This window comes from Symphalangus syndactylus, chromosome 17, assembly GCF_028878055.3.
Source record: "Symphalangus syndactylus isolate Jambi chromosome 17, NHGRI_mSymSyn1-v2.1_pri, whole genome shotgun sequence".
Classification (NCBI taxonomy): domain Eukaryota; kingdom Metazoa; phylum Chordata; class Mammalia; order Primates; family Hylobatidae; genus Symphalangus; species Symphalangus syndactylus.
Window position 1 is genome coordinate 41,236,682 of NC_072439.2, and position 26,688 is coordinate 41,263,369.

The 26,688-nt window shown below is 35.9% G+C and overlaps 1 protein-coding gene across 4 annotated transcripts in view; it reads left to right on the forward strand.

The window, feature by feature from the left end:
* The window catches only part of LRRK2 (leucine rich repeat kinase 2), a 142,701-nt gene that overhangs the window by 39,474 nt on the left and 76,539 nt on the right, over positions 1–26,688 (forward strand). For all 4 annotated transcript variants that reach the window (XM_055250254.2, XM_063620135.1, XM_055250253.2 and 1 more), the window contains 7 exons: positions 349–461; positions 11,211–11,355; positions 11,481–11,620; positions 14,516–14,644; positions 14,719–14,889; positions 20,522–20,780; positions 23,953–24,141. In XM_055250254.2, the coding sequence (XP_055106229.1) occupies positions 349–461; positions 11,211–11,355; positions 11,481–11,620; positions 14,516–14,644; positions 14,719–14,889; positions 20,522–20,780; positions 23,953–24,141 (1,146 nt within the window). The remainder of the gene's footprint in view (positions 1–348; positions 462–11,210; positions 11,356–11,480; positions 11,621–14,515; positions 14,645–14,718; positions 14,890–20,521; positions 20,781–23,952; positions 24,142–26,688) is intronic.

Genomic DNA, 26,688 nt, shown 5'->3' on the forward strand with positions numbered 1-26,688 from the left:
CTCAAGTTGTCCATTGTTGCATAAAAATCTTGCGGCATCTTAAAGCACAGCCTCCTCACACAAAAAAGCGATTGTTTGCTACAGAAAATTTCTTCACCATCATAATTTTTTACTACTTCAAATTCAGTAAGCATTCTTCCACATTATATTTATTTTATATTCAGTGATGAACTATTTTTATAGATTCCTTAAAATTTCTGGTTATTTCTTTGATAAGGAAACGTACTAGAAAAAAGTACAACACATATATTGTGAGATTAATTATGACAATTTCTAGAAAGTAACAGTCTGTTCAACTCAAATGTTTATAAGAAAATTCTTTCTTTATTTATTTATCTGTGCGTTTAGGCATGCCAGAAGAATCCAGGGAGGATACAGAATTTCATCGTAAGCTAAATGTGGTTAAAAAACAGTGTTTCAAGAATGATATTCACAAACTGGTCCTAGCAGCTTTGAACAGGGTATGTTGAATATAAGTTTTCTGTCTTTATGCTATTAACTAAAATATTAAATTTGGAGAACCAGGGGGGCTTTTTCAGTCTAAGTTTTCTGTTCTCCGTTTACTATGATAGGAGGGAGTCATGTGGTTAGAGACATAAGATGACAGTGGGGATGTGGGAAGTGAAAAGATATGTACTAAGCTAAGTCCAGCTAAGTGTGTTATCAATTATAGATGTAGGCAAGATTCTTTTGATTGCCAGTAACATAAATCCACTCTAGTTTGCTCAACCAGAAAGAGAACCAAAGAGCCAGATGTGCAACTAGACCTTATGAGTCATGCCGGGTACTCTGGCTGCTGTTTTCTCTTTCTGTCCTCTGGCTATTTATCTTTCTTTTCTGGTCTCATAGTATATGGTTTAGCCCATGAAGACATACCAGGGTTAACAGTAAAATCTTCGGCTGGGCACGGTGGCCCACACCTGTAATCCCAGCACTTTGGGAAGCCGAGGTAGGTGGATCACGAGGTCAGGAGTTCGAGACCAACCTGGCCAACATGATGAAACCCTGTCTCTACTAAAAATACAAAAATTAACTGGGCATGGTGGCGCGTGCCTGTAATCCCAGCTAAATGGGAGGCTGAGGCAGGAGAATCGCTTGAACCCAGGAGGCAGAGGTTGCAGTGAGCTGAGATCATGCTGCTGCATTCCAGCTTGGGCGACAGAGTGAGACTTCCTCTCGAAACAAAAACAAACAAAAACAGTAAAGTCTTCTTTGATTCCATGTGCTCCTTTTCATTGTTCTCCGGAGAAATAACCTCTGAAATGATTTGGTATACATTGTTTCCATTTTTTAGCATTTACATATCTATGTTCCTACATTATAATTAAAGTATCAATAAATCATGCTGGGTATGAAAAAGAGAAGAAGGGAATTACACTTAAATTGTGTAATGCAAAAAGTATTGGTGGAATTAAGAAGTTTTGGAAATTTTGCATAAAATGAATTGGTTCTTTATTAAAGATGTTAAGAATAAAGACATGATTAGTGTGAACATTTTTATAAAAGGAGGAGCCTATTTAAAGTAATTAGTGGAAATGATTCCATGTGATTTGATATACTTTGATAAATGTCACAAATTAATTAAAGTAGCTTCCAGAGAGATCTCCCTTAAAAATTCATTTTAAATTGAACTTTATAATGTCACTCACTGCCTATAATATGTTTGAGTCATTTATACTCAAACTTTAATACAATCCTTGAGTATGGCAAGAATTTATGTTGTAATGGGTTAAGTTTATCTTGAGAAATATTTGTTGAAAATAAGTATATGGAAGGAAGGGGTTAGGCATTTAGAAGATAAATAAATATGCTTCATACCCTTCTGTCCTGAATCTCATAAGCTGGTTGTTGATGGCTGTTGAGAAACCTTGGTTCTTTTCTTTAAACAAGAGACACATAGCAGAGAAGATGCAGCATCGAGTAATTTATTGCAAAAGAAAAAAATATTTTGCAAGTTAAGTGAGGAATAGACACTTATACCCTGACAGAATTCAGGGCGGGCTTGCTAGTAAGGATGAGACAGCATAGACTGGCACTAGGAAGACTCCCTTTGTGGGAGTTGTACATGATTTTTCATAAGTGGGTGGGAAGAACTGTTACTAGTAAGCATATTCTGGGTGGTCCTCTGAGTGCACATGTGCAGTAGCTGTACATGCTTGTTCATATATCGCATGTCTCATAAGTATCTGAAATCTCCACCCAGGAGTGTGTGTTTTACTATTATAATGAGCAAAAGGTCAGTCTGAGGACAAGGAAAATCAAAATGTGCATGCTCCCCATGCTACCTGACTTCAAACTATACTACAAGGCTACAGTAACCAAAACAGCATGGTACTGGTACCAAAACAGAGATATAGACCAATGGAACAGAACAGAGCCCTCAGAAATAATGCCACATATCTACAACTATCTGATCTTTGACAAACCTGACAAAAACAAGAAATGGGGAAATGATTCCCTATTTAATAAATGGTGCTGGGAAAACTGGCTAGCCATATGTAGAAAGCTGAAACTGGATCCCTTCCTTACACCTTATACAAAAATTAATTCAAGATGGATTAAATACTTAAATGTTAGACCTAAAACCATAAAAACCCTAGAAGAAAACCTAGGCAATACCATTCAAGACATAGGCATGGGCAAGGACTTCATGTCTAAAACACCAAAAGCAATGGCAACAAAAGCCAAAATTGACCAATGGGATCTAATTAAACTAAAGAGCTTCTGCACAGCAAAAGAAACTACCATCAGAGTGAACAGGCAACCTACAGAACAGGAGAAAATTTTTGCAATCTACTCATCTGACAAAGGGCTAATATCCAGAATCTACAATGAACTCCAACAAATTTACAAGAAAAAAGCAAACAGCCCCATCAAAAAGTGGGCAAAGGATATGAACAGATACTTCTCAAAAGAAGACATTTATGCAGCCAACAGACACATGAAAAAATGTTCATCATCACTGGCCGTCAGAGAAATGCAAATCAAAACCACAATGAGATACCATCTCACACCAGTTAGAATGGCCATCATTAAAAAGTCAGGAAACAACCAGTGCTGGAGGGGATGTGGAGAAATAGGAACACTTTTACACTGTTGGTGGGACTGTAAACTAGTTCAACCATTGTGGAAGTCAGTGTGGTGGTTCCTCAGGGATCTAGAACTAGAAACACCATTTGACCCAGCCATCCCATTACTGGGTATATTCCCAAAGGATTAGAAATCATGCTGCTATAAAGACACATGCACATGTATGTTTATTGCAGCACTATTCACAATAGCAAAGACTTGGAACCAAGCCAAATGTCCAACAGTGATAGACTGGATTAAGAAAATATGGCACATATACACCATGGAATACTATGCAGCCATAAAAAATGATGAGTTCATGTCCTTTGTAGGGACATGGATGAAGCTGGAAACCATCATTCTCAGCAAACTATCACAAGGACAAAAAACCAAACACCACATGTTCTCCCTCATAGGTGGGAATTGAACAATGAGAACACATGGACACAGGAAGGGGAACATCACACACTGGGGCCTGTTGTGGGGTGGGGGGAGGGGGGAGGGACTGCATTTGGAGATATACCTAACGTTAAATGTGTTACTGGGTGTAGCACACCAACATGGCACATGTATACATATGTAACTAACCTGCACGTTGTGCACATGTACCCTAAAACTTAAAGTGTAATTAAAAAACAATGTGTATGCTCCCTACAGGGGCAATTCCCTACTGGAGATAGCTTTGCTCAAATGAGCTGGACTACAGTGCGAATGCTGAAACTTATTATGTTGACAGTAAGACTGCCACAATTGCTGCCTCCTGAGGACACGGTTACTTCCTTTTAATACCTATCCTGCCTTATTGTGAGAGGAATAACAACTGTGCATAAAACCAGTTGTTCTACATGAGCACTTAGGAGGGATACCAGCATTGTGAACATAGTCTAAGTACATAGAAGAGGGAACAGTTAATTTTATTCATGGTGAGTGTTGGTGAAAAGTGGAAGAGGTACCAAAACAGCCATATAGATAACTGGTTCCAGTTAGCCAACATTCTCTAAAGTTATTAGAGAAGCCTAAGTGAGGTGTAACCTCAGCAGTTGGGAGCCAAGAGAGCAGGTAAATGCTGTGATGTGGAGAAAATCACTTTGTTCCATCTGAGAAGAAATGGTTGAGCACTGCTTTTCCCCCATGCCAGTACTTCAGTAATGACGCACAGCCTTTCACTCAGCACTGATTATCGACAGGGGTGGGGAGTTAAGGTATGGGGAAACACAAGTAACAATATTTTATTTCAAAAACCTCTCCACTGTAATTCCCCTAATCCTTCATCATGGTTGAGGAAAATGGCTCTAAAAGATGAGAGCAATTACTGTAGCTCCAAAATCCTGTGATTGCATGTCTTACTCTGAATTACAGTAATTACAAAGCATCAGAGGTTTAGGTTCAAAGATTGCAGACACAATAAAATGAATTACATTTTAATACATTTAAACTTGGAGAGCAGAGTTCCAAATAAGGTAGAACTTGAGATTCAACTCTGATTTATAAAGCAGAGACTAAGAAGAGTATTTATAAAGCGAATCCATGTTTGGATACATCAAAGTGCAATAAAATTCAAGCTGAAGTTAAAATCTCTGTCTAGAACAGCGATGTTCCATTTATGCCTGATCCTTTTAGCTTTTCCACAGATGAAGACTTTGTCACCTGTTCCAGAGCGATGTATTTGTTCGTTATTGTTTCCAGAGAGCGAAGCAGAAAATAAACTCCACACATTTTGGCTGCATCTGTGTTTTATATGCGGTGACAGTCCTGTTCTCTTCAGTGAGGAAATCCAGTAAAGTAAAACCAGTCTTCTGATGAAATGGGCACAAATCAAAGAACTTGTGAGCTTCACAAAAACCTTGAAGCAAAATATACTCAGCTTAAATATTGAATATATTGATTTCAGTAGTCAAAAACAGAGCTCATCTGCAGAAGCAACAACAATAATGACAACAACAAATTGCATATAAGTAAAATTTTAAAAAGGTTTACAGGATGAATATGCAGAAAACTATGAAGCTTGGGGTAGAGAGGAGTAGTTGAATATATGAAAAGATACATCTTTTTTGATGAAGGACTAAATTTTTAAAAATGAAAATTGATCTATTTATGAACCATTAGTAAAAATAACAATAGTATTTTCTGGAACTAAGTAAGCTAGTGTAAAATTTGTATGAAAAAATTAATACATATGAGTAATCAGGAGAATTTTAAAAAAGAGTGTTAATTCATATGGCCTAACTCCAAAAGATAATCAAATGTATTACACAATTTTAGTAATTATAATGGTGTGATACTGGCACTAGGGGAGACAGATCAGTGCCACAGAAGGGTGGCTCAGGAAATAGACTCAAATAAAAATTTGTAATGTTATGATATTCCTTGACTGCTGGGAGGAAACTAGATTACTCAGTTACTTGTGTTGGAACAACTAACTCTTCAGCCATTTGGGAAAAGCAAAGGAAGCTGAATATTTATCTTACTCCTTTTGCCAAAACAAATTACAGATGGATGAGATTTAAAGTCTATAATGAAATTGGTAGATGTACATATTAAAAGTTTCAACTATAATTGTTATTAACGTAAATGACAACGAAACACCTTGTTGGAGGGAAATTTGGTAATATCTGTCAAAACTAAAATTCCATGTTTTCTGATCAGCAATTTCATTCTAAGAATTTTTAATGTAGATATACTTGCTCACATACAGAAAGATTATTAGACATGAATGTTCACTGTGGCATGATTCGTAATTAAAAATGTGGCAACAAACCAAATGCTTACATGATAATCATTCATGCTGTTTGCCAAATATTTTTATTTCTCCACCTTCTGGTAATTCTGGCATAGTATTTAGTAGTTAGGTTGAAGCATGTGACTAATTTTGGTCAGGGAGTCGTAAGTGGAGGGAATAGCTGGTGAGGCATCTTGCAGAATACTATCTCAGGTACGATGACCTGCAGTGTTTGAGATAGTAGTTGCTCCATCAGTAGAGGTCCCTGAGGGACTACAACAAGCAGAGTCCCCTCCTGACCTGCAACACATATGTAGCATGAGCAACAATGGAACTTATTATTTTTGCACCCTATAAAATTTTGAGAATTGTTACTGCAGCTTAATTAATCTTTCCTGACAATACAATACCCATCAATAGAGACTAATCAGATAAATTATACCATTTCCAAATTATATCATCCTACATAAATATTAAAAAACAATGAGGTGAGATTCCTAATGTGCTGCTATGGAAAAATCTTCAATTTTCTATGTGTACGAATGTATTTCCCAGGTATTCGTTTTTTCCTTCCTGTATGTTGACACATTATGCACACTTTTGGATGAAATTAATATATTTCCGCCACTTTATGTCCGCTCCCTCACTTTTGTCACCCAATTGTAGCAAAGTATATGTTTGTTTTTATAGCTTTAGCTATATAAAATTTTCTAATAGCTAAGTTTGTGGTTCCTGGAATTAAGATATCTGAATTTAAATCTGACACTACTACCTACAGACTATGCACCCTGGACAAGTACTTAATGTCTTGGTTTTGTTATGTATAAAATGGAGATAATAACTGATTTTTCACTTAGAGTTGTTGAAGCTTTTATAAGATAATTCATGCAAAAGTGTCAGTATAGTGCTCGGCACATAGTATGCACTCAGTAAATGTTAATGTTATTATAATTAGATTTAAAAGTATCTTTTGAGCCCTGGCTATGAAAGATGAGGAAATCAGAGTATTTGCACTTCTAATATCTCCTGTTTTCCCACCTACTTTTGTTCAATAAATTAACTCCACATTGGCAGGGTAGATAATATTTATATTCAGCTTTCTAATTATGCTTTCTAGGTTTGCGTTTATCTTACTCCTATCGTTATTTGGAATCAGTCTTCATCTCAAGTCCTTTTGTTACTGTTTTTCCACTCATCTTTTAGTTGTCTGAATTTCTTAGAAAAGTTTAATTCCTTGAATATTTAATGTTTATATTTTGCTGTTGTTGTTTTTGCCTTTATATTTGGACTCTTAAAAAAAGTTTTGTTGGTTGTAAAATATTGTTTTTTTTTCCTTGAAGTGTTTGTAGGCATTTCACTGTGTACTAGTACTGAATATTTTAGTGAAGAAGTCTGAGGCCAGCTTCATTTGTTTCTTACTGTTAAGTGCTTGGATATTTTTGCCTGGTGCTGAAAGGACTTTTTCTCTTGAAATCCATCCACTTTATTAGGGTATATCTCAATGTTAGTCCTGGGGTATGGTATCCTCATTCTAGCTATCCATTCAACTTTTTTCCTGGAAAGTTTTCTTGAGTTGCATCTTTATATACATATACATACACAAATACATATACATATACATGGTAAAGATATTAAGGATAAAGATAGATGCTTTATAAATACCAATTTGATATAATTTTGGCATGAAAAAAAGCCTGTGGTGCATTCTGAGTTTGGGAGTAGAACTGGATATACTTACTTATTTTTATTATTTTTAATACAAAAATGGAGACAGGGTCTCACTATGTTGCCCAGGCTGGTCTCAAACTCCTTGACTCAAGCAATCCTGCCTCGACCTCCCAAAGTGCTGAGATTACAAATGTGAGCCACTGTGACCAGCCTAAATATCTACATTTTTCTCTTTCATTATTTTAGCTGTCTTCTTCGGGGCTATCAGTCATATGATGTTGGATCTCTTTTGCCTTAATCTTTTAATTTTTCAAAGACTAATCCAGAGACCATATTTATCACCATGCCACTTACTCATAGACAAGGGACATCATTCCACACATTTAGCTTATTTATCAAAATCGGAGATGGCATTTATAAAAGAAAAAGGATAAAGGGAGAAAACAAAACACAAATTATCTGGGAATGTGAGTCTGTTTTCCTTTCTTTGGCTAATCTACTTACCTAGTAGCTAGGAAAGAGGCCGGCGTGAGTATTTTTCCACTGAGCTGGCTAGTTCACTCATTAGAGAAACCATTTCAATATTTATGGATTCTCTGAAAAAAACTTGGAGAGTAAAAAAGCATAGGTGGTATGATGCTGCCATCCTTCTGTTGGCATCTCCAGAGTTTCACTTGAAAAACACTTACTAAGTAGACACTAGTAAATTGACTTTAATCCCTATTTGAGCACCAGTGCAATACATTACTATTTCAAGATGGAGCGTTAGATAACTGAAGGAAATTCTATTGTGGGCTTGTAAATATCATGATAGTCATACCTATATAATACATATATGTATATATAAGTATTAATTTTTAAACATTTACTTAGCTATTAAAAATCAAATGCTCATATTTAAAATTATCGGTTTATTAATGCACCATCGCGTGTTATCATGTGATACTCTGAATTCTCTTTTTGCATAGACAAATCAGAGATTACCTGCTCTAAGTCATTAGTCATCATTGACCTGGACTGAAATGGTTAGAGCCTAGGGGAGTTCCAGGTAAAAGGACCAGTAACTGAGTAGAAGCTTGTTAGATGTAGAGATATTGAGGACAGAAATAGGTGCTTTATAAATATCAATATGATATAATTTTAGCATAAAAATAAGCCTATGATGCGCTTTGAGCTTGGGAGTAGAAGTGGATACGTAATTTTCGGGGTGTAGTATAAAATGGAAATGAACACTCCTTGTTTGAAAATTATTAACGATTTTACAAGGGTGACAACAAAGCATTGAAGCAAGTGCCCTGTGAGCATGAAGCCATGTAGGATTGTACAAATACACACCTGTGAAGCTGGCCTTGCCTGCCAAACAGGAATGCTGGTACTATTAATCAAACAGAAAGTTCAGAATGACAATCTGACTTTTTTTTTTGTAGAAGATACTAAACTTTTGGCCTTGAATATCTGAATTTAAGATACTGGTATCAAGCAAAAAGAAATTTGGGCTTAGAACTTCAGAGATTTAAACTTGTGCTTTGACTTGTGTGCTCACAGGTCTCTGTGTCACAATTTTTTTCATCTGTACTTCAGGACAACAATAGTGTGTCTACATCACAAAGGTTTTGGGAGGATTAAGTAGGTGAATACGTATGAAGTACTTAAAAGAATGTCTGGCACAGAGCGAGTGCTACACCGGTTTTGGCATCGTTATTGTGGTCACTGCTATTGTTACTATGACTTGAAGTCATATTAGTGTATGAAATCCCATCCATGAATAGAAGATAGAAAGAACTTTGGGCAGGGTTTGGAGGTAAAAGAAGACATTGTAAAGGAGATGGGTAAAGGAATGGTTTTAAAGATCGAGAATAATTAGGGGAGTACGATGTCATGGAAATTAAGGGATGAAAAGCACCAATTAAGTTGTTATTGGACTTTTTTCTTTGAATGGTTCAAATTCAGAATAGTAAGGAAAGAAGTCTGATTATATGAAATTAAAGGGTAGGGTGACTGTGGAGGTAGTGGGAGTCGACTTTTCTACTAATAAGTTTAGAAATAAAGGAAAAATGGTAGCTTGAGGAAAGAGAGGACCGATTAAGGGAAAGTCTCTCATTAACTCTTAAGTTTTCCATCTCTGAGGACAGCGCTTAGCCCAAGGCCTGACCTGTGATCATTACTCTCTCAAGGTTTATTCCATGGACAGAGCTATCTCATTTCATGCTTATAACAACCCTACATTATTAGAATTGTTTTAGAGATGAGGAAGCTGAGACACACACCAAACCAGCCTTCCAATTTCACTTGGCAAAACTTTGAATTTCTTTATATTTCTTGAATAAAAGTTCCACTTTTTAACTTACCACATCTTAGTAGTCATTGTCTAACTGAGTAATTGTTACTTCATTCATTTAATGGTTCTCAGATGTATATAATGGTTCTCAGATTCGCATAATTTAAACCTAAATTTAATTAGCCTCCAAGCTGATGTGCTTTTGGAAACAGTGACAGGAAACAAAAATGTCAAGGGAGACAATGTCTTATGAAGATGATATATGAAATGATGTCCAAGCCGAGCAATTAAAGTGTGAAGTAGAAGGACACAGGGTGAGAAACTGATGCTTCTCCTCAGCCTCTATAAAAAAGATACTGAATAAAGATAATTGAGAGGCATTAGGGGACTAGACTGAGAAAGGGATGGAAATCTGTTCACTGAGCATACCGAAATGAGGAAGCTTGGAAGGCAGAAGATTTTGGTCAAAGACGTCTGGCTCGAAGCTATTTCAGCTCTTTGGATTATCTGTGGTGGAGTCCATCACGTCTTTGGAGTGGAGGTACCATGAAACTAGTGTCTGCAAAACATCATTTAAATGAAAACAAAATTCCTGAGAAGGATGGCACTATAATTTTTGAAAGAAAAGCTATGAGTTGAGCATTCATATCAAGGTAGATGTTTGTTTGGCGTGTATTGCTTGTGTGTGAAAAGGCAGAGATGACCAGAATGAGAGTTAGATGTATGCTGTGTTTTCTTCTTGGCTGATGAGTAGGATGGCCTGGACAAAGAAGTGACCTCTAGTAAAATACCTTTATAGTGTCAAATCATCTGGAGGAAATTCAGATTAAAGAGGTTGGATGATGTTGTAATTAAGATCCTGGGCTTCTAAGGTGGACACATTTATATTCAAGTCCCAGGCCCAGTGCATATTAGCTCTGTGACTTGAGCTCTTATTTCTTCATCTTTAAAGTTTGGCAAACCTATTACATGAAGCTGTCGAGGGGATAGATGAAATAAGGCATGCAAAGCACTTGCAGTAAAGAATAATTATCAATGTTTTATTTGTTAAGTGGCAGCATTGCGTTTTACTGGTCAAGTATGTAGACTCTGGGGTCAAACATATTTGGTTTGGTTTCATCTCTGCAATTTATAGTTTGTGTAGACTTTGAGAATAGTTCTCAACCATTCTAACCCTCAGTGAATTCATCTTCTAACGGGAGCGATATCAGTATGGATTTCATGAGATTATGAAATTAAAATGCCTACAAAGTATTTATTACAATGCCTGGCACAGAACAAGCTCTCCTTAATTGTAAAAATGCTAACTCTTATTCTTCATAATAAATAAAAGTAATTAATGTTATAAAAAACAAAATCAAGGATACTAATTTGTATTTGGATTACTTGATTTATATTGTGTCAATCTATAACTGGTCTTAACTAAGGTAAATATTAAGATCTCATTTCTAACAGCAAGTATTATTTTGATTTTAGTTCATTGGAAATCCTGGGATTCAGAAATGTGGATTAAAAGTAATTTCTTCTATTGCACATTTTCCTGATGCATTAGAGATGTTATCCCTGGAAGGTGCTATGGATTCAGTGCTTCACACACTGCAGATGTATCCAGATGACCAAGGTCAGTACAATTTGAATTCAGGATTTAGAATAGATTTTTGTAGGGCATGAGCTGGTGACTGGATGTCTTTAAATATTTTTCTTCAGTTTTGAGATTTAAAACAATTCTTTTTTTTGTTCTCCTAGAAATTCAGTGTCTGGGTTTAAGTCTTATAGGATACTTGATTGCAAAGAAGAATTTATGCATAGGAACTGGACATCTGCTGGCAAAAATTCTGGTTTCCAGCTTATACCGATTTAAGGATGTTGCTGAAATACAGACTAAAGTATGTGCATCATCTTGGAAAGAATTTGGGAACTTGTGCAAATTTCACTTTTGGAGCAGTTTGTGTAATTCCCACTTTGCATGAATAGGGTATTCTAGTTAATGGAAAACCGTTTATCATTTTGTAGTATTTTTATTATACAAGCAAAGAAAATTGGATTGAATCTCTAAAGATCTGGTGTTTCATTATTAAATCTCTAAAGTCAGCATGGTTATTCACCATTTATCTTGCCCATAAAAGTTCAGAGAATGTGCTAAGAAATCCCAGCTAGCTGAGTTTATTCGCTTAGATTTTAGATAAATAGAATTTATAACTATTCCAAAGTTTGTCACTCTCCGGGTTTTATTGCAGGTTGCTTACCTTTAGTAATTTTGCTTGTTGATTTTTTTCCTTGCAGTGAAAAAATGTTTTTAACATTTTTCACCAAGCAAAATTTAAAACATGATATATAATAACAGTCTTTATAAGGAATTCAAGATACTGGCCTAGAGTTAGTTCACGGGAGATTAAGAAGTAAATTTGTTTTGTTTTGTTTTTAAATTGTAGCAAAACAAATAGTTTTTCTTCAAGAGTTTCTGCCTTGGTTGCGGAGTTTGCAACTTTCACAAACTACGAAGGAATTTTTTTTTTTTGGAGATAGGGTCTTACTCTGTCACCCAGGCTGGAGTGTAGTGGCAGATTTCAGCTCACTACAACCGCTGCTTCCCGAGCTCAGGTGATTCTCGTGCCTCAGCCTCCTGAGTAGCTCGGACTACAGGCATGCACTCCCATGCCTGGCTAATTTTTGTATTTTTTGTAGAGATGAGGTTTCACCATATTTCCCAGGCTGGTCTCAAACTCCCTGGTCTCAAGCAATGTGTCCTGCTCTGCCTCCCAAAGTGCTGGGATTACAGGTGTGAGCCAAGGTGCCCAGCCGACTCAGGAAATATTTTTTGTAACTGGCAGCATTGACCAGGAATAAAAATACCTGGTCTCTAATCTTTGCACAGACATTATCAGTAATTGAGAGAATATGTGTAAAGTTTTTTTAAAAACTATAAAGTTATGAACATACAAAATTCTTAGATTAATAACAACAATGTGTTTTATAACTGCTTTTCATAATGTGCCTCAGGCTAGGCTGATTAAACCAAGATACGATTGATTAAAAGTAATCTTAGGGAAAGGGAAGGATTTTGTGCAGGTATGGAACTCTCAGTTACTCTGGATTAATTCATCTAGGCATAAATTTTAGAATCTGTACAGTGGAGGTTATGAACTAAATCTGGCCTGCCAACATATTTTATTTGTCCAGTTCAGGGTTTTGTTTTGTTTTGTTTTTTTGAGACAGGGTCTCACTCTGTTGCCCAGGCTGTAGTGCAGTGGCGCAGTCTCAGCTCACAGCACCCTCCATCTCCTGGGTTCAAGTGATTCTCCTGCCTCAGCCTCCCTAGTAGCTAGGACTACAGGTGTGCACCACCATGCTCGGCTAATGTTTGTATTTTTAGCTGAGATGGGGTTTCGCCATGTTGGCCAGGCTAGTCTCAAACTCCTGACCTCAAGTGATTCGCTCACCTCGGACTCCCAAAGTGTTGGGATTACAGGCATGAGCCACTGCGCCCAGCCTTCAGTTCAGTGTTTAAAAGTTTTAATCTGAATGATGTACTTTCTGCACATTTGCATGACCTGCTCTGCTGTAGCATTCACTTGTTTTCAGGGACCTCTGCTCTAGAGGCAGGTAGATCACTTGTCCCTCAGACATACATAAATTAAGGCTACTTTGCTTATCAAATATTAGTATTCGTAGATACTCAGAATCGTAAGAGTTCAAAGTAATAATTTTAATATTTAGATGAGTTAAGTTAATTTAAAATTTTTTTGAGATGGGGTCTCACGCTGTGGCCCAGGCTAGAGTGCAGTGGCACAATCTCGGTTCACTGCAACCTCTGCCTCCTGGGCCCATCCTCCTGGGTGGGCTCAAGTGATCCACCTCAGCCTCCTGAGTAGCTGGGACTACAGGTGCATGCATGGGTAATTTTAAAATATTTTTTATAGAGACAAGATTTTGCCATATTGTGCAGGCTGGTCTCAAATTCCTGGGCTCAAGCAATCCCAGAGTGCTGAGATTACAGGTGTGAGCCACGGTACCTGGCCAATTTTATTAATATGTAGTATTAGAGGTAATAAAACATTAAAAAGTTAAGATGATCCTTGGTGGGTTTAACCAACCTAAATAATACTAAAGTCAAAAGCCCAATCTTTCATTAAAACATCATATGAGTGAAGAGGACAGACTCTGGGGATGTGCTTAAGGTGGTTCTAAAAAAGTAATGATGTTCTTTATAAATAACTTATTATTAGAATATAATCCTCAGAGGGCCCTCAGTGCTTCTCAAATACACTCAACATAAATGAAGTCTAGAAGTCCACACTAGCCTTTTTGAGGTAAACCTTTCAGAATACAGCACAAAAAGTTGGGGGATATGCTAGGCTCTCTAGAGAACCTGCTGTTCAATATTATAATAAAAATTTTTACTCTATTGACCTGTTTGGATGTGTAGTTCTGCTGATCCAACTGCTTTAGTCCTGTTTAATATCTGGGTTTCATCCTATAACCATGGCTTTAGACAAGCATCTTTGAAAACCAAATTTGAGGGGATTAGTTCTTTTTCCTGCTTTGCTACTGAATGGTTTGTTAACTAGCATTTTATTCTTTGTACCTGCTATATTTCTTAGTCATGAGAGAGAGAGGGAGTATTTATTTACAGGATAAATGCTTTAAAGCACCAACTCAATATATCTATAGTTAAATGAACATCCTAGGTATTGTTTCATATACAAACTCTCTCTGCTTTATACTCTTTATTCTTTTTGCCTACAATTGCTTATTTTATTATTTTTTTCTTATACTTTTAGGGATTTCAGACAATCTTAGCAATCCTCAAATTGTCAGCATCTTTTTCTAAGCTGCTGGTGCATCATTCATTTGACTTATTAATATTCCATCAAATGTCTTCCAATAACATGGAACAAAAGGATCAACAGGTACAGTGTTTTTCACTTGCATCCTAAATGTTATGTATTTATCTGACTCTAATTCTCATTTCCACTCTTTTTAGCTTCTAAACCTCTGTTGCAAGTGTTTTGCAAAAGTAGCTATGGATGATGACTTAAAAAATGTGATGCTCGAGAGAGCGTGTGATCAGAATAACAGCATCATGGTTGAATGCTTGCTTCTATTGGGAGCAGATGCCAATCAAACAAAGGAGGGATCTTCTTTAATTTGTCAGGTGAATATTCAAGGCCTCACTTGTGTCTTTGCTCATTATTCTTGTAGAATGTAAGTAAGAGCCCTGCCATTGTGTATCTGTTACTTACATCATATTATTCTTCACTACAGAAATTTACCAGTTTATTGCAACTGTTTGTGTCTTGTAGTAGATTTATAGAATTCCAGAAGTAATAGGGTCCTTTAGGTGTTATCCAGTCTAATCTTTCATTTCATTTGTTTACTTACCTTGTTAAGTTGATAAATAACTTTTCAAATGTGTCCCTTAGTAGGCATCTCTACAGCTTATTCTCCAGATACACTCCACATAACACATAGTTCTAATGTTTTGATAATTTTTTAACCATTTTTTTCCATGGTTTTAGTTTCTCTGCCTAGAAAGTTCTCCCCTGAGGGCTACCACACATGGCTATGCAGGCTGTGGATGGCACACTTTTGTCGGTGCCATTCACACTGACATGAGTTGCTGTTGGCCAAAGTTGTGTAACACTGGTCTTTCTTTCCTTCTCTCTTCCCTCCTGAACCATGTAAACACATATCTATCTGATTGTTCTGCTCTCCCTTCAAAATATAATTCAAATTATCTTTCTTTAAAGCCCTCCTCATACCTCCAAACCTCTAAACAAAATTAAGATTTACTTCTTTTGTCAGTCCATGAAAATATATACATATCTCTTGTATACTTGGTGAGTTGTGTGAAAATAACAATGTACAGTGTTCATCTTTGTATCATTCAGAATATCTAGCTCATCGCTTTACATACAGTGTGTATTCAATAAATACTAAGTTCATTGCTTATATTTCAGATTTGTATTATTTGTATAAGTGTTAGAGTTTATACTAGCATTCAGGTAGCACTATATCTATTTTCTAGAAATTTAATATTTCTAACAAAGCAATTATGTAGTGATTTAATACACATTATTAAATAATCAGTAAAGTACTATGTTTGCCAATAATTTACTTTTTAAACCTTACTATATTTAATATCCCACTTGCCTATGGATTGAAATCAATTTGTTGACTGTTAAGATTAAGTTAATACTAATTAGTAATCAACATAAAAAGAAACAGAATTTGTAACCCATTTTCATGCACCATTACATTGATGCATTAAAATCACATAAACAATCTAATTATTTAAATTTAGTCAAATTTCTTTTAAGCAAGCAACAATTAAAATAGTAGCTCCACTTTATTAAAGATAATTACATTTTTCCATCAATAATTTAATACATTTTTACTATGCATCTTTTGCATGCAGATTATTGCATTAATGTTAATTGAAAATACCAAAGAACTAAAAAGAAACTTCCCTTTCTAAGTCCACATTAAGGAAACAACATACCTAAAAGAACCTGATACAACTGCACTACATCCCCACAGGAAATCATTTCTACTGTTCTTTCAATTTATCCAAATCTTTCTACACAGCAGGATTTTTACTTTATTCCTCTTTCCACATTCTTTTGGACTTCATATGCTTAGTTTTATCTTTTCTTTTTAAAACAAAATCTTAAATCCAAGGATTATGTATTAGATTTAAAGAATTTATCCCAGTTGTCAGAGGTTGTTTATAGCTAGTAAACAATAACTGCTGATTCAATCTTGTGGATGAATTTATCATATGTGCCTTATTTGTGCCAGAGCGAAATAAGGTAATCAGGACTATTTATTCATTTACCAAGAGGTTGCATATTGAAGGACTATCTAGAGCAAGGGTGGAGTTGTGTTAGACTTTCTGCAGAGAATTTGATAATGGAATGTACATGATTGGTAGAGAAGAATATAGAAGGTTTATACTGGGTATGCAAATGCATGGATAAAAACCTCAAGGTAAAACTCATCAAATCACAGTGGAAAAAGTATAGTGAAGTCTGAATAAAAATAATAAGAGGCCGGGCATTACATCTGTAATCCCAACACTTTGGGATGTTGAGATGGGAGGATTACTTGAGCCAGGAGTTCGAGACCAACTTGGGAAACATAGTGAGACTCCATTTCTACAAAACAAACCAACAAGCAAAAAACCACGTATGATGGCACACGCTTGTAGTCCTAGCTTCATGCAGAGTGGCTCATGCCTGTAATCCCAGGGCTTTGGGAAGTCAAGGCAGGAGGATCATTTGAGTCCAAGAGTTCAAGACCAGCCTGGGCAACATAGTTAGAACTCCATGTCTACAAAAAGTAAAAAAATTAGCTGGGTATGGTGGTACCTGCTTATAGTCCCAGCTACTTGGGATTCTGAGGTGGGAGGATGACTTGAGCCTGGGAGGTTCAAGGTTGAGGCTGCAGTTAGCTGAGATTGCACCATTGCACTCCAGCCTAGGCAACAGAGCCAGACCCTGTCAAAATGAAATGAAATGAAATAAAATAAAATAAATAAAATAAAATATAAAATAAAATAAAATATGGCTGAGGTGGGAGGATCACTTGAGCCTAGGAGGTCAAGGCTGCAGGAGCTAAGATTGCGCCACTGTACAGCAGCCTTGGTGACAGAGCGAGACTCTGTCTCAAAACCAACTGGTCGGGCACTGTGGCTCACCCCTGTAATCCCAGCACTTTGGGAGGCCGAGGCGGGTGGATCATGAGGTCAGGAGATTGAGACCATCCTGGCTAACCCGGTGAAACCCCGTTTGTATGAAAAAAACATACAAAAAATTAGCTGGGTGTGGTGGCGGGTGCCTGTAGTCCCAGCTACTTGGGAGGCTGAGGCAGGAAAATGGCGTGAACCCGGGAGGTGAAGCTTGCAGTGAGCCGAGATCGCGCCACTGCACTCCAGCCTGGGCGACAGAGCGAGACTCCGTCTCAAAAAAAAAAAAAAAAAAACAAAAACCAACCAACCAACAAAACAAACAAACAAACAGAAAACGAACAAAACCAAACACTTCTACCATGCTCATTACCACCTGGGAACTGCTCCAAATACTTTACACAATTTAATCCTTATGACAACCTATGAAAAAGTCCAGTAGGTTCTAATGTTATTCCCATTGTGCAAGTAAGAAGCTGAGGCACTGAGGGATTAAGTAACTTGCCTAAGAACAAGCTCCTGGTAAACAGTTCCAAATCTGCCTCCACAGTGCCTGCTTTAATTTCTTGGCTACACCGTGGATTCATGGTAGTGGTAGCAGTGGTGTTCATTTACTCTAAAATAACAGTTTGAATAATTTGGTTTTGATAATGCACTGCATTTATTATAAATTAGATGATCAGAGAAAGATTGCAGGGATAAGAAATTATGCTTTTGATAATCTTTAGTTATATTCTGAATTTTCTTCTTTATTATTTAAATATAAAAATAAATATCTGTGAGCAGTAGTATTTTCCTGTCATGAAGTTGAAATTACTTTCATAAATATGTGTGAATATTCTAAAGAGAATGACTCTGTAGGATTTAAAGAAGTTAATTCTTATTTTTGCTGGCATTTATTTCTTTTCTCAGATTCACTTTCTTATATATCTCTCTCTTCATGGCACCATATGCCTAAAGTCAGCTTGGATAGTTTGGATCCTCCAAGGAAAATTCCTTCCACAAACATGTGCAGAACACAGTGCTGGATAATTAATAGAGAATATAAAATGGGTTTCCTGTTTCGAGATGGTTTATAGGTCTGTATGTGTAGGGCATTGACAAGAGAGTAAAACATAAATCACCTTAGTACAAAGTAAGGAGTGAATGATATATCTTAGAGAAAAAAAGTTACTGGGCTATGAGAGAAGGCATTTGTGAGTTTTTCCCTCCCTCCCCCCTTCCCTTCCCTTCCCTTCCCTTCCCTTCCCTTCCCTTCCCTTCCCTTCCCTTCCCTCCCCTTCCCTCCCCTTCCCTTCCCTCTGCTTCCCTCCCCTCCCCTCCCCTCCCCTCCGCTCCCCTCCCCTCCCCTCCTTTCTCCTTCCTCTTCCCCTTCCCCTTCTCCTTCTCCTTCCTCTTCCCCTTCCCCTTCTCCTTCCTTCCTTCCCTCCTTCCTCTTCCACCTGCCTTCCTTTTAATTTTGCTATGAGCCCTTAAAGAGGATTTTAGTAATTTGCTACTTAAATTAAATATATTTCCTAGATGTTGTGCTAGGCTTCAGGAATATAAGTTGGATTGCAGTATTGTAAAGGCCTTTGCATTCTAGCAAGAAAACAGATGAGTATGTATGTTGTTTGCTCAGCGCTACATTAAATGAAATGGATGGGAGCCGGGAGGAGAAATGGTGTGTTTGGCCTGAGAGGTTAGTAGCAAGGACTTCTCTGCAAGAAAGTTTGAAGCCAACTCTTCAAGAATGAACACCTTTTTGTTGGGTGAAGAGTAGAGGAAGGCATTTGGGGTAATAGAAATAGCATAAAAGGCAATGAGGTTTGAAAAATTACATGCTGTGTTTGGAAGAATGTCCTGAAGCAGCAGCGTTTTAGAAGGTTTTTAAAGATGACAGTGACTGGATCAGAGCTCTGTAGTGCTTTGAGTATGGGTTGAAGGTGGGCTTACTTGGAGACTGGTGGGCATTTAATTGGTGACTTCCAACCACATAAATGAATGTTCCCTCAAATCCCTTGGAAACACTTTAATTCTAGAAAATTCAAGAATTGTCCCCAACATCTTTTTCCTCTTGAGTTGGTACCCTGGATCTTTGGGTCTTCTTTTCTTTCCTTTTTTGATGTTTCATTTGGGTAATGAAAGTCACACAGGTTTTGAAGCCAGCAGATTTGGCTTCAAATCCGAGTCTCAGTTGCTTGCTAGCTGTAAGGGACAAATTATATATCTTTTCTAAATACTCATCTATAAAATGGGAGTAATAATTGCTATGGTATAGGATTTTTTTTAAAAAAAAGATTAGAAATAACGTGTGTACAGAATTTAGCACAGTAACTGATGGATATTATTTCTATTACGTGTTATCTTGGTCTTGTAGTTGATAGCTCCTTGCTAGCGTCTAGCTCCTTTCCAAAGCTCTTCCTGAGTAGGGCCAGCATGCAGTGCCACAGCTTGCTAAGGCTTCTCCTGGCTTGCTGAGTTGTTCTAGTTTTTGTAGCACCTCACTTGCTAACCCACCCTGAACACATGCTCTGAAAACATAACATTTAGAGGAAGGTTGAAGACTGAGAGACAAGGTATATCTTTGAGGAAATTCAGATGCTTGTCTTGAGGAGCTCAAGAAAACCAGACATGAGTAATGATTGTCGTTTGTGTGTGGCATTAATAAATTTTACAATAGCTATGTCCTCATTTAGTTATTCTATGTCACAAATAAAGGCAACACAGTAGTATTTACTGTGTTAAGGTACTGGTTTCCCAGATATCTTACAGTGAGAAGACAGAAGCTCAGAAAGTGTAAGCAATGTGCATATTTGGTGGAGTCTGGATGTAAACCGAGATCTTGATGCCAAGCCTATGGAGCTTTGTCTCCACATAATGTTGTCTCTTTCATGATAATTGACTGTCATGTGGCAGATTATTCATGCTATTCTGACATTGATGGCATTAATATCATCTTATTTTCCCAATCTTTTCAAGGATCAGTTTTGCCTTATTTTATTTGGTTTCATTCTAAATTGGAGATGTAGAGAAAAATCACATGAAGTTTGATTTGCCAGTCTCCTAAAAGGAAGAAAAATATAGATTTTTAATATACTGAATTTTTTTTCTTTGATAGGTATGTGAGAAAGGGAGCAGTCCCAAACTGGTGGAACTCTTACTGAATAGTGGATCTCGTGAACAAGATGTACGAAAAGCGCTGACGATAAGCATTGGGAAAGGTGACAGCCAGATCATCAGCTTGCTCTTAAGGAGGCTGGCGCTGGATGTGGCCAACAATAGCATTTGCCTTGGAGGATTTTGTATAGGAAAAGTTGAACCTTCTTGGCTTGGTCCTTTATTTCCAGATAAGACTTCTAATTTAAGGAAACAAACAAGTAAGTAACAAGGAGAATATTTTTTGCAATTCTTATTTTTAATAGTATATATTTTTTTAAGTCACTAGTCTTTTAGTGGTTATTCATGCCAGTTTGAGGGACCTTAAGCCAAAAATACTGCAAAGGTTTGGATTTTTTTTTTGGCTATGAAATACTTCAAAATGACATGTAAGTTCTTTATGAGATAGCAAATAGGTATTTATAAAAATAGAGCAAAATAGTGGAAGCTTTTTGAACGGCTACTTTTTAATATAGTCTGTTTTCTATTATTAAAGTAAGACATCCCTGTTTTTAAAGGAAATGTAAAATTATAAAAAAGAAAATAAAAATAACTTATTTTATCTCTTATAAGTAATTAATACGGATATTTTTCCTAACTTTTTATATGCTTACATGTACCTATGCATTCAAATGTATGTAAAAGCATACACACATATTTACTCGGCAGTTTTAACTTAAAATATACTTTATATTTCAATTGATAATACATTTTCTTTACACTTTCAAGCTCATGTGTATTTTGTACGTATTATGTGTATTGATGGTAAGTTGCCATCTTCTGACACTATTTTTATCTTTTGAGCTCTCTCATTTGTTCACACTAAATGTGTTTTTAGCGTGAAAGCTCCCACCTTTCCCTGTGTTAACTTAGTCCCATGACCATCTCCTTCCCCATGGTCATCAAACTCCATGAATCAACACCTTAAGGACCATCTTACAAATAACATATTTGCTTCTCTCATTTTTATGATGCACTCACTAGCAAAACACCAGTTTTGGTCAGTCTACCAGTCTACTTTTTCCCTCACTTTCACCAAGATAACTGAGTGCTGCTAGAGAAAAGTACCCATCCATGCAATTTGATGCCTTTATACATCAAGGTTTCCAACCACTCAGTAGGCTCCAGAAGTTCCAATCAGGCTGAATTTTCCTTGGTTTCTCAAACACTTCATGTATCCTTACTTCCAGTCTTTTTCCAGTGTTACTCTCTCTACCTAGCTCTAAATTCTCACTTCACCTGGCTGTCTCTTCATTCTTCCTGTCTCAGTGCCATCATCAGTCTGGAAGGTTCTCTTACATGACCCTATAGCACTTTATTTCTCACCTATACTACCATTCGCCACATTATATAATTTAATTTTTCATTTTTATAATCTCCTTTTTGGTAGATTGTTAGTACCATGAAGTCAGTGTCAATTTTGTTCATGGTTGTAACCTTACCATTGATACTAGTGCTTTGCACATAGTAGATTATCATTTAGAATTAAGTATTTAATATTGGCAAAAAATAAAAATTGTGTAATACATTATGTTGATAAGCATATGTGGAAACATGCTTCATACATTGATATGAATTTAAATTGTCCTCTTTTGAGGACAATTTGGCAATATCCACTAATATTTTTAATATATGTACATACTTTTTTGACCTAGCAATATACTGTTAGGAATCTATGATACAGACATTCTCAATGTGCACAAAACATTATGTACAAAAATGCACCTTAAAACATTGTTTATAATAGCAAAAGAGTAGGAAAAAAACCTAAGTATTCCCCAAAAGGAACTGTTCAAATAAATAATGGTACATTCATGTTGTGGAATGCTTCGCAATCATTGAGGAAAAAAAAAACGTGTAGCAAATTTAATGTCCTGATAAAGATTACATTACTGCATGGCAAAAAAAAGGGCACAGACAGCGTTTTTACTATGCTAATGTTGATGAAAATGCAACTGGAATATGATAGTTATAAAAGTTTGAATATGAAATAAAACCCTCCAGAAATGGATTCCCTGGTTGTCTCTGGGTCTTTGGAAATTACTGAGACATGGTTAGAGCCCATGTTTCATGACTTAAACTAGTCTCATGCCAAAAACCTGCATACTTTAATCTTCGATATCTGATGGCGAGGAATTGTGGGCCCATTGGAGAGGGATGGAGGGAGATTTATCATTCACTATATTCTCTTTGTTCTGTCTGAAGTTTTTACCATTGACACATCTTACCCAATTAAAAAAACATAGTAATGTCATTTGATTAATTGTAGGGTATAACCATGATTTCACTGTCAGCTGGGTCATAGCTTTCAAACATTTTTCAGGTAGTATTTGCCCGAGTGACATATGTGTGTGTGCGCTCATCCTACTGGGCTTTGGGATAATTTCCCATATCATAACATATTACTCTGGAAAAAAAGAACCATTTGGGTATACGGGTATAGTGTAAGCCATAGTATCAGTTGGCTTTTTGGGGTTTATCATATGGGCCCACCACATATTTACAGTAGGAATAGATGTAGATACATGAGCATACTTCACTCTGCTCCTATAATTATTGCTATTCCTACTGTTGTCAAAGTCTTTTAGCTGGTTAGCTACACTTCACAGGGGGTAATATCAAATGATCCCCTGCCATGCTCTGAGCCCCAGGGTTTATTTTACTTTTTACAGTAGGAGGCCTAACTGGCATTGGATTAGCCAGCTCATCACTGGATATTGAATATTTGAAGTCATTACAGTAGTAATATTTGAAGAAATCTTCCTGGCTGTATGTAGAACAATGAGGACTCTGCCAACTTATTCTTCATAGTGGAGCTAATATATAATGTAATGAAGTTGTGAGAAGAATGTTAACTTTGAAATTCCATCAGATTTCCCAATAGTTATAATGAATCACTCAGCAAACTTTATAAAAATAACAAGATCCTTTATTTAGCATTTTATGTGTTCTATGCATTGTGCTAAACATTTTATATGCATCATTTCGTTTACTCTTTTCCATCATCACATGCTGTATATATTATCATCTTCATTTTCCAGGTGAGGACACTGACACCGAGGGAGCTTATATAACTCACCAGTGGCATTTCTATGACTTGAACACAGGCCCGTCTGGCTTCAAAGCCTAGGCCTTTTCCTGAATAAAGTTAGTTCCATAGAGATTCAGTTTTGCTATCTACACCAAAGCATGTGTACATGGTTATGTTTTTTTAAAAAATATATGATCTGCCACCTGTTAATTATTCAGGATCACTAGTGTAAGGTGACTTTGGAAGGAAAAATAGAAATATTCTCTAGAAGCATAGGAATACATAAGAACTTTGGTCCTATATATGTTTATTTTTGCGTAATTGTTGATTTCTAAGTTGCTGGTGTATCTCTTTGTTTTCAGATATAGCATCTACACTAGCAAGAATGGTGATCAGATATCAGATGAAAAGTGCCGTGGAAGAAGGAACAGCCTCAGGCAGCGATGGAAATTTTTCTGAAGACGTGCTGTCTAAATTTGATGAATGGACCTTTATTCCTGACTCTTCTATGGACAGTGTGTTTGCTCAAAGTGATGACCTGGATAGTGAAGGTATTTATTATAAAAAAAAATCCCTTTATACTTTATATTTACACACTGACATTGAACAATAGGACCCAAGACACAAACCTGACCTAAATCATCTGGAAAAACTTGAGTAGAAATGTGTTTATTATCGCAAACAATTATGTTTACTAATTTTGGTTAAAGTGATGGGTCAAGGAAGTGTGTCTCTGTGCTTCTAAATGTTATGCTAATTGGTTAATGGTTAATATTCCAGGAAACAACGCTGACTAGACTGGAATGAGATTCCACACTCTGTCATTGACTAGATCCTTTCGTGGCTTGTGTAAGCCCCTTAACCTTGTTAAAGGTAGTAATGTCAACTTTGCAGGGTTATACATAATAATTAGAAAAAATGTATGTCAAATGTCTGCAACAATGCTTGGCAAACAGGAAGCGCTTAATAAAGAAAGTTTTTTATCTTTACTATAGCTTAAAACAACATTAATATTTTAATAGCTCACTTGAGATAACTTTTTAAAAAATTAATATGGTGAAATATATAACGACAGTGATTAGGGCTGATGTATTTAGCATAAGCAGTTTGGTAAAAATGGAGTGAGGGGCTTTCTTACTAATATAGTATGATTGAAAACGTTGAGTGATAGAATAAGGATATTTGAGAGGGCAAAAAATGAGAGTTGTTCCAAAATATTGTGTCTCAAGTCAAACCATTTTTAAAAATCAAGTGTAGTGATTTATATACATATATAATTTATATAAAATAAAATGCATTCACTTTAAGTATATATTTTCGTGTGCTTTGAAAATTAACATATTCATGTAGTCATCGTCGCTATTAAGTTATGCAATATTTTCATTTTCCAAAAAAGTTTCTTCATGCCTCTTCACTGAAAACATCCCCTTCCACTGCCCTTGACCCTTGGCAATCATTTGCTTCCTGACACTGTAGATTAATGTTTTCTCTAGTTTTATATACATAGGATCATACAGTAAGTACTCTTTTGTGTCTATTTTCCAAAGTGGTTGTACTATGTTCTACCCCCACCAGCAGTACATGAGCATTCTGGTTGCTCTACATCCTTGTCAGTACTTGGTATTTTCAAGTTACTTTTAGCTGTTCTAGTGGAGGTTTAATTCATTTAGATGTAATTTTCATTTCCTGATGACTAATTATGTAGAAGATATTTTCATGTTCTTATTGGCCATTCTTATTTTTGTGTGAAGTGTTGAAGTATTTTGCTTTTAATTGGGTTGTCTTATTATATAAGAGTTCTTCGTCTATTCTAGATAGAAGTTGTGACAGGTATATGTATTGCATGCTTTTTCCCCAGTCATAGCTTGTCTTTTCATTTCACTAATTCTATTTTTAAAAAAACAGAGGTTTTAAATTTTGGTGAAATGCAGTTTTCCAGTTTTTTTCTTTTGTGGTTTGTGCTTTTTGTATCCCACTTACGAAACCTTTTCTTAGCCTAAATTTGTGACTATTTTCTCCTATATTTTCTCTTAGAAGTGTTAAAATCTCAGCTTTGACATTTAGGTCTAAAACATTTTAAGTTGATTTTTGTGTGTGGTGTGTCAATGAAGAGTTGACATTTATTTCTTTCTGTATGGATATCCAGTTGTTCCAACATTACTTGTTGAAAATATTATATAATTCCTCATTGAATTAATGGAAGCTTTGTTCTCTTTAATTGACTATTTAGGTATGGTTCTATTTTAGCATTATTTATTCTGTGCCACTGATTTATACCTTATTCTTATGCCAATACCACACTGTTTTGATTACTCTAGCTTAATAGCAGGTCTTGAAATCAGGTAGTATAAGTCCTCTGGTGTTCTTTTAAAAAAATTGTTCTTATTATTCTAGGTTCTTTGCATTTCCATATAAATTTTTAATCAACTAACTTTATGCTGGGATTTTATTGTAATTAAGTCCATATTTAGATTTTATATAGAATTAATTTATAAATTAAATCATATTACCTATGATTTTAATGTAATCTATAATATATAATTAATACATAAATAATTTCTATAGATTATATCTATAAATTAATTTGAGGGAACTAATATATTAATAATGAGTCTTTTGACATATTAATGTGATACATAGTTCACTTAGTCTTTTAAAATTTCTGACACTGTGTTGTATTGGATGTTTTCTGATACTATTATAGGTGGTATTGTATTTGAATTCTAATTTCCAGTAGTTTGCTGCTGATATGTAGAAATAAAATTCATTTATTTGTACATGAATTTTGTATCCTGTAAACTTGCTAAGCTCACTTATGCATTCTAGTACCTTATTATAGATTCCACAGGATTTTCTTTGTTCACAATTATACCATTTGGTAATAAAGACCGATTTGCTTTTTCTTTTCTAATATTTATGTCTTCTTTTTTTTTTCTTGTCCTATTGCACTGGCTAGGACCTCCAGTACTATGCTGAATAGAATTGGTCAAACTGGGCATCATTCCCTGGTTTCCAAACTTAGAGGAAAAACATACAGTCTCTAATCACTAATTATGACATTATCTGTAGTTTTTCATAGATGTCCTACATCAAATTGA